The sequence below is a fragment of the Balaenoptera ricei genome, chromosome 21 (genome assembly GCF_028023285.1).
Source record: "Balaenoptera ricei isolate mBalRic1 chromosome 21, mBalRic1.hap2, whole genome shotgun sequence".
In the NCBI taxonomy this organism is placed as follows: Eukaryota; Metazoa; Chordata; class Mammalia; order Artiodactyla; family Balaenopteridae; genus Balaenoptera; species Balaenoptera ricei.
The window spans coordinates 23,048,257-23,065,125 of NC_082659.1; the positions used below are offsets into that span (position 1 = coordinate 23,048,257).

Consider the following 16,869-nt stretch of genomic DNA (forward strand, 5'->3'; position numbering starts at 1 on the left):
CATCATGGTTTCAGTGGCTCCAGATGTCACCACCTTTTATGAGAAATTTTCTAAAAATAGAGAGGAAAGGAGAGAAGAGAAAGGGACCCTCTTCCTTCATACACCTTCTCTTAATGGGGAGAAAAATCTTTTCAGAAGTTTCTAGATTTTCCCTTCTGTCTCATTGCCAGTCACTGACAGAGAGGAATAAAATCACCTTTCTAGCTTAGAGGAATCAGGAGTCACTCCCTGGACTGGGGAAAGGATTGCCTTCTCTTAGCGTATATTGTCTGTCCAATTCCTGAGCAAAATTGAGTTTCTGTTTGCCAGCAAGAAAAGGGGATAATTAGAAAAAGCATTTGACAAAATTCAAATCCATTTATGATAAACAGTCAACAAAGTGGGTATAGAGGGAACATAACTCAACATAATAGAGGCCATATATGACAAGCCCACAGCTAACGTCATACTCAATGGTGAAAAGATGAAAGCTTTTCCTTTAAGATCAGGAATAATACAAGGATGTCTGCTCTTGCCACTTTTATTCAACATAACATTAGGAGTCCTAGCCAGAGCAGTTAGACAAGAAAAAGAACTAGAAGTCATCCAAATTAAAAAGGAAGAAGTAAAATTGTCACAATTTGCAGATGGCGTATTATATATAGAAAATCCTAAAGGCTCCATCAAAAAGCTTTAGAATAAGAAAATTCAATAAAGTTGCAGGATATAAAATCAATACATAAAAATCTGTAGCCTTTCTTTGCACTAATAATGAACTATCAGAAAGAGAAATTAGGAAAACAATCCGATTTACAATTGTATCAAAAAGAATAAGATACCTAGGAATAAATTTAACCAAGGAGGTGAAAGACCTGTATATTGAAAACTGTAAGACATTAATGAAAGAAACTGAAGAAGACAAATAAATGGAAAGGTATTCTGTGCTCATGGATTGAAAGAATTAAAGTTGTTAGAATGTCTATACTGTTCAAAGCAATATATAGATTACATGCAACCCCTATAAAAATTCCAATGGTATTTTTCACAGAAATAGAACGAACAATTTTCAAATTTGTATGGAATCACACAAAAGACTCCAAATAGCCAAAGCAGTCTTGAGAAAGAAGAACAAAGCTGAAGGCATCACACGCCCTGATTTCAAACTACATTACAAAGGTAAAGTAATTAAAACAGTATGGTATTGGCATAAAAACAGACACATAGATCAATGGACAGAATAGAGAGCCCATAAATAAACCCATGCATATATGGTCAATTAATTTATGACAGGAGCCAATAAAATATAATGAGGAAAGGACAGTCTCTTCAATAAATGGCATTGGGAAAATTGGACAGCTACGTGGAAAAGAATGAAACTGGACCACTGTCTTACACCATACACAAAAATTAACTCAAAATGGATTAAAGACCTGAATGTAAGACCTGAAACCATAAAGCTCCTAGAAGAAAACATAGGTGGTAATCTCCTTGACATAAGTCTTAGTGATGATTTTTGACTCTGACAAAAAGCAAAAGCAACAAAAGCAAAAGCAAAAGCAAAAGCAACAAAAGCAAAAATAAACAAGTGGGACTACATCAAACTAAAAAGCCTCTTCATGGCAAAGGAAACCATCAACAAAATGAAAAGGCAAACTACTGAGTGAAAGAAAATATTTGCAAATGATATTTCTGGTAAAAGGTTAATATCCAAAATATGTAAAGAACTCATGTTGAAAACAATGATGGAAGAATGTGTGTGCGTGCGTGGGTGAATTGAAATTGAGTAGTCAGTCAAAATCTCTCCTAGTTGTTATCTTTTGGCTGAGAATTGGATGACAGAAGGAGCTAAGCATGTGAAGATCTGGGTCCAAGGTCTTCAGGCAGAGCACACAGCAAGTGCAAAGTCCTCTAGACTGAAATAAGTTTGTCATATACAGGGAACAAAAAGTGGAAGACAGGGTTAGTAAAGCTCAATGAGATGGGAGAGGTGAGAGTGGCCAGCTCACATAGAGCCTTGTTAGCTCATAAGGAGATTTTAGTAATATTTTATGTGTGTTATTGGAATCCATTGCAGGATTTTAAGTAGGGAAGTGACCTAATCTGATATGTGCCTTGAAAAGATCACTCTGTCTACTCTGTTAAGGATGAATTGTCGGGCAGCAGCTGTGACAGTAGAGAGACAAACAGAAGGTTACGTGCTGAAGTCTAGACAAGAGATTGTGGAACTTGAAACCAAGCTGGTGGCACTGGGGAGTAGGCAGATTTGAGATGTGTGTTTGGAAGTACAGTTCATGCATATCAGGACTGAGGGAAAGAATTCTTCAGCAGTAAAATGAGGGTAATGGTATCTCTCACAGGGTGTTATCACAGGAGCTAATGCTTGTCAAGCATTTGGCATACTTCTTGACACACATAAGAGCTTACTAAATGTTAGCTACTTAGCATTATTATTGTTATTTTTATTGTTGTCAAGAATAGGGCATGTACTTTAAGCAAAAAGAATTTTTCTGTAAAAGCTAAATTATACCTGTTGTACAGCTCTCAGATTGGAAGTGTTATAGCATATACTGTTTTGTTGGTAAAAATCAGAGTATTACTCTGTCTTAATTTTTAACAACCTTTGGATCAGAGGGCGATGGTTCATTGGTTTTCCTTTTGTACTTCATAATACTGAACCATAAATATACATATATATATATATATATATATATATATATATGTAGCAATATTCCTTTTAAAAACTGTGACTTAACTTTTTTAAACGTGTGCTAGCTTGATGAACTGCGACGCTGAAAATCTTGTCTGCAGTATGTCTGTAATGCTTTCACTTAGGGACTGTTTCTTTGAGTTAGTTACTGATACATTACTTCAACTTCTATGTAGTCCTTTGAACTGACCCTAATTATTATTTTTACTTTGGTTCTTTAGACCCAAATAAACAAATCAATTATAGAGATAATTATGACTACAAACCTTGGTTATGAAACAAAGGCCTTATATAACCATCAGAGATAATGAATTCTCTTTATGTGTGAAAAATAATGCATATGCATTCAACATGGATAGAATGGTGAATGACCAATTATGATTTGTACTTAACAGTACAGGTAGAGTATATGTTTTGATAAACTTTTTATGTATGGTTTTCTAAATTATAGTACCTTAAATAGGAGACTTATTTGTTTCATAGATAACAAAACCTCTGATTTAATAATGTATTTTAATACAAAATCAAATTAGAAGAGTTGACTTCATAATTGCCACATAAAATGTATCTTTACTGATTTTGACTGTTCACCTCTACCTTCTTTTGTAAACTTCTATGTGTACACCCACATATATTTTATACAAAATTATGTTTTTATATAATAATTAAGAAAACAGATAATCAAAAAGAAAAAAATTCCATACTTCTGCTACTTAGTGATTTAGTCTCTTTTTCTACCCATCTATGTATCAAATATATATATATTTTTTTCTCCTATATTTTGTTTTATATATTTTTAATCTAAAAGACTGATTGATCTAAAAAAAAATCTATGTTGTTGAATTTTCTATAATATCCTGGTGTGTGTGTGTATGGTCTATATCTTTTTTGGTGATTTTTTTCATTGTGGTAAAATATGAATTTTAAAATGTTAAAATTTTGTTTATTTTAAGCAATTTAAAAATAAAATACCATTTTAGCCATTTTAAAGTGTATGACTCAGTGACATTAAGTACCTTCACAGTGTTCTAGCATCCTTTTAATACAGGATGGTATTATATCAAAAACCATCATTTCATCATTCACTTAACAGAGTCTTTATTGTTGGGCATCTAATTTCCATGATTTTCTATAAATAATGTTATGATAAATATTTTTTTTTTTAGTAAGCATTCAATTTATACTGTTTTAATACGATAATTTTAGACCCAGTATTACACATACAAGTAAATCTAAAAGGAGGGGAGAATACATGTTACATTTGTACACCAACATTAATGTGACTGCAAGTTCCTATCATAACACAAAATTCTAGTGAAACTGTTAAAAGTGGCTTATCCAGGTGTATGACTTCTATCTACAGTTATCTCTGGGACCAAATGCATTCACATTCCTCCACATGACTCCACAAGACCACTTAATAAGGATTCACGGGCCCCAACATAGCACCAAATGAAGAATTTCCTTGCCACCAAAGATTCAGGGAATGAGCATAGAACTCCAAAAACTACTCTGAAGATGACTCTCTTTATGTTTATTCTCACCATTTTCCAATTTGTTTAGATGTAGCTAAATATGGTCTACAAGTACCTGCAAAAGAAGTTGGCCATAAAATTACTTACAATAACACAGCAAAATTTAGTTCTCTGCAAAATAAGTTAATATAATACTGTTTGTTCCCTCCCATAGATAACTTTGGATTTGTAATATTTAATTTCCTTCACTTCTATTTTAAAAGAAAGAAAAAACATACAATAGGGGTAGCCAAACTATTGCATGGAAATATTTATCCCTTACTTTCCCTCCACTTTACAAAGCAAATTGTATGATTCTAACACTTTTAAAACAAAATAGACTTTAGGAATAATTTGTTCTAAACTACCTGTATAAGTTTCCTGTGGCTGCTGTATCAAATTACCACAAACTCTATGGCTTTAAAAGAAATTCTTCTCTCTCACAGTTCTGGAGGCTGTCAATCCAAAATCAGTATCACTGGGCCAAAATCTAGGTGTTGGCAGGTCTGTGCTCCCTCCCAGGCTCTAGGAGAATCTGTTCCTTGACTATTCCTGGTGGATGCCAGCATTCCTTAGCTTGTGGCCACATCACTCTAATATATTATGATAAATATTCTTGATGCAAAATATTTGTTCATATATGAATCTTTTTTTAAATGATAAAGTTTGAAAAGAGGTATTGTTGAGTCAGAGAGTATATTTGTTTAAGGCTATTCATGATAGTGCTACATTTTTTTCTAAAATGTCATACCAGTTTTTATTCACATTATCAGTATGTGAGCACAGTTCCATTTCACTTTCTTGCTGATACCAAGCATTTTTGTTCTGTTTTGTTTTATTTTATATTTTAGATCTAAAAGTTTTAGTAAAAAGTAAACGCACTCTTTGCTATTTTGCTTCAAAGTTATAACGTATATCTTTTAAAGTGCCAATTGATACGTTAAGAAGTATCTTATTTTATCTTTATTTATTAGTGAAGAAAAGAAATTAGTTCTCAAACATTGTTAATGCACTGATTAGGGTGAGTTTGCACTCAGGCTTTACTCAGATCTATAAAGCAGGAAAATCACTAAATCTTCATGGGTAAAGAAAGCACCTGTGGCCCAGTGGGAGAGTAGGGCTGTGATAGTAGAGGCAGGAAGCACATTGAAGTCAGAGAATTAAACAGAATGTAATATCTGTAAAGTTTGGCAGATATTAAAGAAACAGCAAGATGGTGATAGTTACATTAGCATGTACCCTATACTTTTGGTGTTCCAATTACTAATATGAAATTGACTTCTTTTCACCCAAAATTTTCAACTTTACTTGAAGGATATTTTCTACGGAAACCTAATTCTAATAAATATCTGTGGAAACATATCTTTTACTTTGAAGACTTTTTCTTAGAGCCTGCTTTTCTGAAATGAGTGGATTTCTAAAGATAGTGTGGAGGACATAACGTTGAAATAAACCTTTTTTTTTTCCTTCTATTTTCCACATGGTTCTCATTTATTTAGTTTATATATTCATAAAATAAAGGAAGATATGACCCTTATTGCTTTTCAGTTTTATTTAAGATGTCATTTTCTAACAACATTGCGTGGTAAGTAATAGCATGGAGGTAGTGATACCTAGCCAGTTAAGTTCTAGTTAAATTTAAAGTAGGAAAGAAAGGATCATAAATGAAAGTATTAAGCTGGTAAAGATAAAAATGCTAATATTTGCAGTTTCCTTTTTTTTTTTCAACCCATTGCAGTGTAGCTTGTAATTTCATCACAGTACTATAATGACTTTCAAATTGTCAAAATGACTGTTCTTTTCCATTCGCCATTGATCTCACTAAATGCTCATCACGCTGGACTTTGCATAGTGTTGTTGCCCTTTGACTTCCATAATGGTGTGTTTTCTTGCTTTTCCTTACCTTTCTCAGTGCTTGCCTAGTCCTTACAGTGCTTTAGATTTTTTTCTAGCTCTTCCGACAACCCCCCACCATTTTTCTGTCTGAAAATTGTGATACTTTTCACCAGTGTTCTGGCTCTGTATTTCCAAATGCCTGCATTCTCACTTGTTTGTCATAAAATTTCCTCCAACTCAGTAAATCCAAGCTTGAATTGTTTCACCTAACTACCCATTCACTTAGTTTGGCTACCAGTCCCAAGGATAGATACTATGGCATTATCTTTATTTTTTCCTTTTCAAATATCTTGTAACCAAACTATCACCGCACATTTCTGGTTTCCATGTGTTCTTCTCCAGTTGCCCTAGTGTAATGTTGAGTGTTGTGATTTGTCTTAGATTTGGTTGTCATTGGTATTTAAATAACCTTTATTAAAACATAGAGATGGATTTTATACATATGATTTTGTCTTGTGAAGCATGACGGGAAAGTGAATGCCTTGGACAGGAATCTTGCCTCATTCATTTTACATTTCTAGCACAGTTGCCCAGCACATAATAGATGTTGAAGAAATGTTTTTTTGAAGGAACCGCGCAAATTAAGGGAAGAGCTTTCTTAGTTCTAAGTTCTGTGAGATGAGAGAATCCATTTGAATGGCAACTTTTTTTTTTTTTTTTTACCTTTTGCTATAGAACACAGTACTTCAGTTGTTCATATTTGTTGATATTAATTATTTTTTGTTATTTGTTAAAGGAATTCTAATGGTTCTTTTTACAAAATTGACTTACTGTATAAAATATTTTCCCTCTTCTGTTTTAGGTTTTGGAAGGAAGGATGTGGTAGAACACTTACTGCAGATGGGTGCTAATGTCCATGCTCGTGATGATGGCGGTCTCATCCCGCTTCATAATGCCTGTTCTTTTGGCCATGCTGAGGTTGTGAGTCTGTTACTGTGCCAAGGAGCTGATCCAAATGCCAGGGATAACTGGAACTATACCCCTCTGCATGAAGCTGCTATTAAAGGAAAGATCGATGTATGTATTGGTAAGTATTATTTGTTGATATCTAAATTGTATGATTAACCTGATAGGTGTAACATTTTAAATAAAGATTTACCCTTCTTCCTTGTTTTTTATTGCAGTGGAAATAGTGTTCCCAGAGAATAAATAAAGAAGGCTTTATTACTTCTTATTCTTAGAAGCAATTCTTTTCCACCAAGGGAAAGTAGAGAGATGGAAATCTAAAGTTGGTTAAGAACAAGTTTCACAACATTAACTCTCCAAATGTGAGACAAATGTCCACTGGTGTGGAACTAAATTTTGATGGATTACTGCTATCAAATTTAGTTAATTTACAGTCTCTTTAAAAGACTGCAAGTTTTCCATCCTAGCATCAATGAGAACCATTATAAAGTACAAGTTCTTACTGAACTGGATGATATATTTGGATGTTTTAGGTTGATTCAAGGAAAGTCATCTAGTACTAAGGCAAAACCTTTTTCTTTATGTTACTAAAATTGAACACCAGCTATTTTATTAGCACTGGAAAAGCTTTGAGTGGTTTGAATACAGTAGTTCAAGGCCTCATATTTTCAACATGTGCCATAGTCTAGAGAAAAAGCAATTTCAAACAAAATTGAAATTTTCAACGATTTTAAGTATTATGATTATATGAAATTGTATTCAATCAGCATGTCTTTCTCTTTTATATGTATCTAAGTATATTTTTTTTAGATTTTGCTATATTGTATAAAACTCTTTCATTTTGAATCTAAAACAAGCTTCTAGAGAACAAGCATAATTTCTCCTGAGTGTATCATCTCTTTCTTGAAACTTAAGGTGGTGGATGTTTGTTTAGCCTGTGGCAGGTTGATTTACATAATTGTTGTCTTCCTGAATGGCATCCATTTGTTTAGTCAGATATTTTTATGATAAAACTCAAATAGATATGTCATTTTTAAAGATACAGAGGCGGTGCCATTATTAAGATTTTCTCCCTCTTCGTAGCCATCTCTTCCAGCCTCAAATATACTTTTTAGTTTTCCTCAAATTATTGCATTGCCTGACAAAACTTCTTTATCCCATTCTCTGTCATTATCCTTTGTCACTTCACCATCCATTGATGTGACCCTTTGAACACCCTATCCTTTTTGATCTTTGACATCTTCCATTTTCACTTGATTTACCCATTTCCTCCTATGTCTCTCACTAAAACAGCCATGTCCTAGACTAAGTCATTTCATAAAACTAACCCAAAAAGCTTGAACTTACCACATAGTCTCTGACCACTAAACATCTTAAGTTACTTGTGATAAGTTACTAAGTGATAACAATTATCGAACTTGACATGTATTCTTACCTAATCTTCTAGACCTTCAACTTCCCTACTTTCATCCTTTCTTGCTTCACTTTGTCATATCCATTGGATTTTTCTGTCATTAGTTATAGAATTTTATACAGTTTTCACCTTCTTGGAATATTATCCCTTTTAGGCTTCAGTGTTCTATTTTCCTACCTGTACCTCTCTGAATTTTTCATTCTATCAGTGCTTTTAATACCTTATTGAAATTAATATTCCTCTCCTCCTCCTAAATCCACCTCCCAAAAGTATATAATGAAAATGCTCCTTTTATCTACGTTCATTTATTGGTTTTTGAGTGTCAGTTATAAATTGAGGTTTAGTTTCAGACACCCCATTTCCTACCATAAAAATACTAAAATTCATTCCATAACTAAAAGTATAAATATATACCTCTATAAACATTAGAATATAAAACCAAACTCTTAATATAAAGCTATATTATAAATATTCCTTTTGGGTCATTTTCCTGCATGGGCAGAATTGAATGAGGCCTTTCTAATTCTGAGTGCAGTGATATTTGTATCTAAACTATATACTTTGTTTTCCTAAATCTCCCACAGGCAAGCATAGGCATTCTTTATTGCCCAAAGAACTTTTAAGTACAAAATTAATTTTTTTGAATATTTTTATTGATGATTGTGATTCTGATATTATAGATTCTCCTCTTGAAGTGATTAAACCATTTTTTTTCCCACGGAAAACTACTGATGTCTTACTTTATCCATTAAAAATTGCAAAGGAGCATGTCTTTGCTGATGTTGTGTGCTTTGGAGATGTAGATTTGTTTCATCCAGTTGTGGATTCAAAAGGCTTTACACGTCATAAGTCAGCACATCACACTTTATCTTCAGTTCCATTGATCATAGTAGAATTGGTCACCATTTTGTTGATGATGATCAATAAGATTGTGTGGGACTCATTATAAGGACATAAATGTGTTTGATATTTGGGTGGGAGTTGAAGTTAAGCTTTTAGCTCTTAACCTCTTATGAGTTGACATTGGCTAGGATGGTCTAGGAAACCAGGCTAGGATGGTCTAGGAAACCATCAATTGTATACTATAGAGTCTAAGGTCTAAATAATACAGAATATTCACAGAATTATAAAATATTTATTAAATTAAATAGAAAATACATTTCTCATCTATTTCTCATACAACTGAATCTATAAATCTTTGCATAATGGGTCGATAAAACTAAGAAAGCCTCCTGTATGTTATCTTGGCTAGATTGTTGTGTTGCCCTTGCTAGATTGCTGTGTATCCCAGTAAACCACAGATCTTAAAAAATCATATTGCTTTATTATATTTGACTCTTTAGAACTCTTTACATAATAAGAGGCATTTATTATGTATTTTTAACTTTTATTTTGAAATATAGATTCACAGGAAGTTGCAAAATTAGTACAAGAAGATCCATGTATCCTTCACCCAGTTTTCCCCAGTGGTTACATCTTATGGAATCATAATACAGTATCAGAAATAGGAAACTAGTGTTGGTACAATGTGTATAATTCTATGCCATTAATCACACGTTGAGATTCATGTAGCTACTACTGCAGTCAAGATACAGAACATGTTATCAGACTCCCCCAAAGATCCCCCTCATTCTACTTATTTATAGCCTACTTTTATAATGACCTACTCCCCATCCCACATCCTTAACCCCTGGCAACCACTAATATGTTCTCATGTGTATAATTTTGCCATTTTGAGAATTTTATGTAAATGGAATCATACAGTATATAATTTTTTGAGATTGGCTTTTTTTTTTTTTCACTTGACCTTCCAGATTTTTTTTTAAATTGCTGATTATTATGCCATGGTGTTGATGTACCATAGTTTAGCCTTTCACCAATTGAAGAACATTTTGGTTGTTTCTACTTTTTGGCTATTACAGATAAAGCTCCTGTGAACATTTGTGTACAGTTTTTTATGTGGAGATGAGTTTTCTTTTCTCTAGATAAATGCTCTGGAGTGTGATTGCTGGGTAATACAGTAAGTATATGTTTAGATTTTTAAAGAAACTGTCATAGTATTTTCCAGTGTGTTACATGATTTTTCATTCCTAACGGCAATGTATGAGAGATCTAGTTTCTCTGCAGCCTTGCCCGGATTTGGTATTGTCACTATCTTTTATTTTAGCTGTCCTAATAGCTCAACAACGTTTTAATTTACACTTCTCTAATGGCTAGTGATGCTTCACATGCTTATTGCCATCTGTATCTCCTCTTTGGTAAAATGCCTCTTCATGTCTTTAGCCCTTTTTCTTGAAATGGAGTAGGATGTGTATTATCTGGGATGCTTTAGTTGCAAATAACAGAATACCTCATCAATAATCGCTTAAACAATAAAATCTTATTGACTCACATGATAGAAAGTCTGCCCGAGGTTACAGGATTGACTCAGGAGTCTCAACAATCTCTAAAGAATAGTCAAACATGTTAGCTTTTCCCTCTTGGTTTCAAGGTGATAGCAGTAGCTCCAAGTGTCGTATTCTCACATCAACATCCAAAGCAGGAAAGGAGGAGGTAAAAAAAGGGCTTTTTCTACTTAAGATTTTTTTTTAAGAAGAAAAATCTTTCCCAGAAAACTTCCTCTTAAGAGCCCATTTTTCAGAAGTAGGTTACATGTTCATCCCCCTGCAGTAACCACTGGCAAACAGGAATGAGATTATCAGAATTAGGACCAATCATGATTTATCCCCTACATCTGGGCACCTTGCTTCCCAAATAAAATTGGATTTTTTTAAGTAGTAAGAAGAGGAAATAAGTTTGAGTGGATGATTAATGATGTTTCCACGGAAGGATAAAACAAGTAAGATATAAGACTTATTAGTAACATGCCTAGGAGTGGGATTGCTGGGTGGAATGATAAGTGTATGTTGAATTTTACAAGAAGCTGCATTTCCCTGATGGCTGAATGTGTTGAGCATATTTTTATGTACATATTGATCATTTATGTGTATTCTTTTTTTTTTTAATTTTTTTAATGCATTTTAAATTTATTTATTTATTTATTTATGGCTGTATTGGGTCTTCGTTTCTGCGTGAGGGCCCTCTCTAGTTGCGGCAAGCGGGGGCCACTCCTCATCGCAGTGCGCGGGCCTCTCACTATCGCGGCCTCTCCTGCTGCGGAGCACAGGCTCCAGACGCTCAGGCTCAGCAGTTGTGGCTCAAGGGCCCAGCCGCTCCGCGGCATGTGGGATCCTCCCAGATGAGGGCTCGAACCCGCGTCCCCTGCATTGGCAGGCAGACTCTCAACCACTGCGCCACCAGGGAAGCCCCATTTATGTGTATTCTTTTGTGAGGTCTCTGTTCAGATCTTTTGACTTTTTTTCCTTATTATTCCCGAGTTTTGAGAATTCTTTTTTGTGTTATGGATATAGACCTGTGTTGGATTTATATATTGTGAATCCTTTCTCCCAATCTGTGCTTTGCCTTTCATTTTCTTAATGGTGTCTTTAGGCAAGCAAAAGTTTTCAATTTTGGTTGAAGTCCAATTTGTCAATTAAAATAGAAAAAGTATTTGGTGTCTGCCCAGCACTGGAAAAATAAGGTGAGGTATCTAATAGACAATTATTCTTAGGTTAAACACAGTTTATAGTGAAATAAGATTAGAGTTTTAATTATCAATACATTGCAGAAATTCAGGAAAGCAGGTTTTGGTTTAAGGGTCTCGCTTGAAGTGCTTTATGATAACTTAGGATACACTTTTAAAAATTAAAATGAAAGAATTAGCTACCCCATAATGAAAAATTGAATGTATTATGTGGCTCATTTTTAAGATTTAAAAGTCAGGTGGACCTTGTTTAATTAGAAAATAATTATCCAAAATATGCATGGTTATTTCTGTGATAACATTGTTTGCCCCTACTATTTGGAAGTATATTTCTAGAATCTAGGGAAATAGGTTATTTTTAATAACTTGTTGCCTGAAATCTTTCTGTGAAGGAAGACATTAATTTGTAATACTTAAACTTTTTTTTTTTTTTTTTTTGGTTTGTGCTATCCCTTGGCTCTTCTGAGATCAAAAGACACACACAGATGTTCTTTGAGCTGTTTCTTCATGTCACTGGCTTTGGTCATAGTTTCTCATATTCCCGCAGTATTGAGACAGGAATTATAAGCAGTTTAAGTAGTTCAAAGACAGTCTTTATAGTTCTGGTGTAGTCTTAACCTCTAGTTCTTATTGGCATCTCGGAGTAGAGTAGCCGTCTGTCCACTCAATAGTATATTTCCTTTCCTTTTTTTTTTCCCAACAAAATGTGAGTTGGGAGCCAAATATAAACTTCGGAGCACAAGTATTAAGGACCAGAGTACCGTTTACCGTATTTTAGTTTTTCCTACCTTTGTTATTTAGGGATCACATTTTCACATAGAGTCCTCTTCAGCCTGGGTCTATGAGTGAGGGAACTCCCCTGCTGTCACTTTCCAACTTGTAGCAGAAGCAAGGAATGAACTTATTTTACTAATAAGCCTTTGAGATTATGGAGAACATTGTTACTGGCCATAACCTAGACTACCCTGACTGACTACACTCTATTTATGAAATTGAATTCCTTAGTAAACAATAAAGAAATGGTTAAGAAGAATGACTTGTTTGGTTGCCATCACAGAGAAAAATATCTTTGAGCTGATCCCCAAGTGAATCAGGGTCATAAACACAGTTCAGAATGCTTTCCTACTTAATAATTAGCATATACAAGTGGTATGTGCATAGTGATGAATTACACTAAAATTGTTGTAATCAAAATATATTTGCTTTCTAATGCAGCTGTAGGGTCAAGTGACAGTCTCTTAAACTGAATCAGGTAAGGTGTCAATTTGAGCATGCTTCAAATCAGTTAGTGCCTTGTTATATGCTCCTTTGGTATTCTGCTTAGATTGTACTTGGTTCTTCTTGGCTGATCCTATTGTTAGTTTTCTGTGGTAAGGAACTAACAATAATTGTCTCATTTATTCTTGTATTCTTGTTGCCTATACCTGGTATTTAATTGTATACTCAAGAAATGTGTGTGGAATGGCAGAGCAATTCACAGGAAGATGGCTAGGTTCTCTCTGGCTTTTTTGCATTACTTTGTGTTAATGTGGGTAAGGAAGTTGAGTAATTTTCTACTTCTTCTTGATTAGGCGGTATTTTGAGATTCTTTTATTTTAAAGTAATGTGAATTTGCAGCATGTCCGATAATCCTATATTTATATACAAATATAAAACGTATAGTCAGATATAAATTATGTTTAGATAATCTACCATTTGTCAAATCGTCATTCTTCATTAATGGTGGGTTGTTGAATATTGGTTCTGAGCATGCATTGACTTCTGGTTATGGATTTTCTATAAGGAATGGGCAGTCATACACTTTTTGTTGTTACTTGTAGATTAAAGCCATGAGTTCTCCTGTCGTGAACTGAAGAGTTGAGACAGGGAGGGAGAAGAAAGAAAAAGGTGATGTTGGTACATTTACCAAAAATTGCTTTGGTTACATGATACATAATACAGTGTTTTCCCTTGAGGCAGCCCAAAGTACCTAACCAAACAATTTCACTAATATTTATATCCTATGCATGAAGCAGATGATTCAAATTACCTACCATTTTACTAGTGAAGAAAGGAGAAAGCTGTTACTTTGCCACAGTCTGTAGAGCTGATATAAAGTTGTTATAATAAGAAATGTTTTCTTGACTAAGAACAGAAAGTTCTCTCTGCTTAGTGAGATTTATTTGAGTGTATTTTAAGCATAAAAAACTAATTTCATTCTTTAAATGTGCCAAACAAATCCTTCTGTATTCTTAGTTCAGCTTTTTAGACCATCTAATATCTAACAAATTTAAAGTGGTAATTTTACCTTGCTTTAAAAAGAAAAACAAAAACAAAATCTTAAGATAATCTATTTACTAAAGCTTAAACTGTTTTTATTATTATAACTCACTCCTAAAGTAGTATCTCTTTCATAATTTCCAGGTAACTCTATTTTATGTATCTTTTATCTAGAAAGATATATTCAAACTCTATTTTAAATTACCTTATCTACACACTCGTGTTTCTCTTTGGATCATATAAATCTTTCTCCTTTACTAAATTACCTGATCACTTCCATAGTCCTTTGATGAAAAGTCCTGGAGCTTGGGAGTGGCATGGGATTGAGGGTGGGGGGAGGGAAGGGTGGGATTGCTTCTGGTACATTCTTGTCTTATGTTATTTCAAATATAATATATTGAAGATTAACAGCTTTCTGGGTTTTGTCTTAACAGTAATATTAAAAGTAATAGATGTTCATTTTAAAAAAAATTAGCAAATACACTGATAATAATTTTCACACCTTATTTTCTGGCCATTTAGATTTATGGTAGCCAATAAATGAAAATCGGTTAAAATGTAAAAAATTTTAAACTTAATTCCTCAGTTGTACTAGCCACATTTCAAGTGCTTAATAACCATATCTGGCTATTGGTTACCTTATCAGAGTGTGTAGATATTGAAATTGCCATCATTGTAGAAAGTTCTATTGGATAGTGCTGTTATAGTCCGTGTACCTGTGTCCATAGTCCTTTCTACATAAAAATGAGATCATTCCACGCATCCTGTTTTCTTATTTTTTCACTTTGTGTTATGACCATGTTTCATTATCTGTGAATATTTTTGTCTAATCTCATTTTTAAAGGCAGTCAAGAATTATATAGAAATAACCACTTTTTAAATCATTCACCTATATTAAGCCATTTAGAATATTTCTGAATTTTCACTATTTTATAAACAGTACTATAGAGACTTATCATTTTCATTAATTACATATGTAAACCCTAATTACTTTAGGATAAACTACTGGAAAGCTAGAGCTTCTTAATAAGAATCAAAGAAATGTAGCTGCTGGAGTACTTGATTAGGGCTCTTGATTTAGTCTGTCACATTATCTATCCATATGCCATCCATAAATGAGCTAGGTTAAGAAAAGTCATTTCCTATACCTTCCTTACTCTTTGCAAAAATCCATTGAAAATTCAGTGAAGTCTTGAGAATTTGCTTCACTTGCTTTTGTTTCATTATTCTCTCCCCTTTTCCTGCCAGAATACTTCCCTTTGGCATTTTTAACATTACTTTTCCATATAAAAACTGAATTGGGATCTTTTTTAAACAAGTCTCAATGTAGCATTTTCATAAAAAGTAAAAAAATGGCAAAATTCCGTACTTTTATCCTTTAAAAGGAGAAGAGCCAAAAATGATAGCAATTTTTCCCTTCTGAAATAATCCCTGCTGACACTGAGCACCATTATCTTGATGACTTGCCCACTTATGTTCAACTTCATTCAAGAAGGTTAGAGTGTTTATGCATTTACCTGATATATTTGGGATTACTTTAGTAGGCATTCTGGTTAATGGTGTTAAATATATATTGATATATTTATATAGAGAGTTTGATATTTGTTCATTGTATTTTATTAAAATTCCCAGAATGAATGCCTTTATTCTCCTAAGCACTTAAGAAATATATCAAAGATGCTTAAATTAGGGGGAAAAAGGTCAAGTAACAAGAACAAAAGAACAACCAAAAACCTCATACATTTTAAAAAGTGATGTAATGCTTTGCTTACTGCTCAAGACTGTCTGTTAAATTAATTAATTATATGTTTGCATTTACTTTTAAATAAAACATGATTGTCCAAAACAGTCTATGGATTTCAGTGAGATGTATGGCTTAAGTTTGGTGTTGTATGAAAGTGGTATTTGAGGCAAATGGCTCATGTAACCAGTGGGTTCTCTTTACATGGTTATCGTGTTATCTGAAACGCGTGTATATTAAAACTGTGTCCTTGCTTTGTACAGTTCCCTGGTAACTGAGATTTCAGAGGCAGGCCCAGATTGGAGATAAAGACTTATGGAGTCCTTCTCACTCCCCATTTTCAGCTGACCAAACTAGAAAGTTGTTAAGTATAATAATTGCAGTTTCAGGCTTTAAAAAAAATGTTATGTATTTTTGTTGTTTTAGTTCTTCAATTATTTAAATCTGCTAATTCTCTTTTTTTAAGTGGGAGTGGGTGTTAGACTTTTCATCTGCAAACAGAATCCAGGATTAAGAATGTAACCTTATTGTGAGTTGTTTCATATTCTGCCCTCAGGTGTGACAGTACAGATAAGACATTAAGAAATCCCACAGTGTGTCCAAATATATGTTTATTTTGTGTCAAGCCTGAAAATTCCTATATTTGTTGTGGTACAAATAATCATGGTTACAGATAGAGGGCATATATTTCATTTTGCCTTTGGGGGGCACAATTTTGAGTGTTGATCTTTTGAAAGAATCTATTGTACTTGAGTATGAGGATGGAGGGAACAAGAGCAGGTATTCTTGTGGGTCTCCTAAAATGGAACCCTGGCCGTCTTGGTGTTATTGCAGGGTCTGGTTGCTTGCTTTCCCCCAGGGGGTTGTTGG

The 16,869-nt window shown here is 33.7% G+C and overlaps 1 protein-coding gene across 1 annotated transcript in view; it reads left to right on the forward strand.

The window, feature by feature from the left end:
* TNKS (tankyrase) overlaps window positions 1-16,869 on the forward strand; it is a 181,763-nt gene that overhangs the window by 18,428 nt on the left and 146,466 nt on the right. The window contains exon 2 of the mRNA XM_059909207.1: window positions 6,899-7,123. Within this exon, the coding sequence (XP_059765190.1) occupies window positions 6,899-7,123 (225 nt within the window). The remainder of the gene's footprint in view (window positions 1-6,898; window positions 7,124-16,869) is intronic.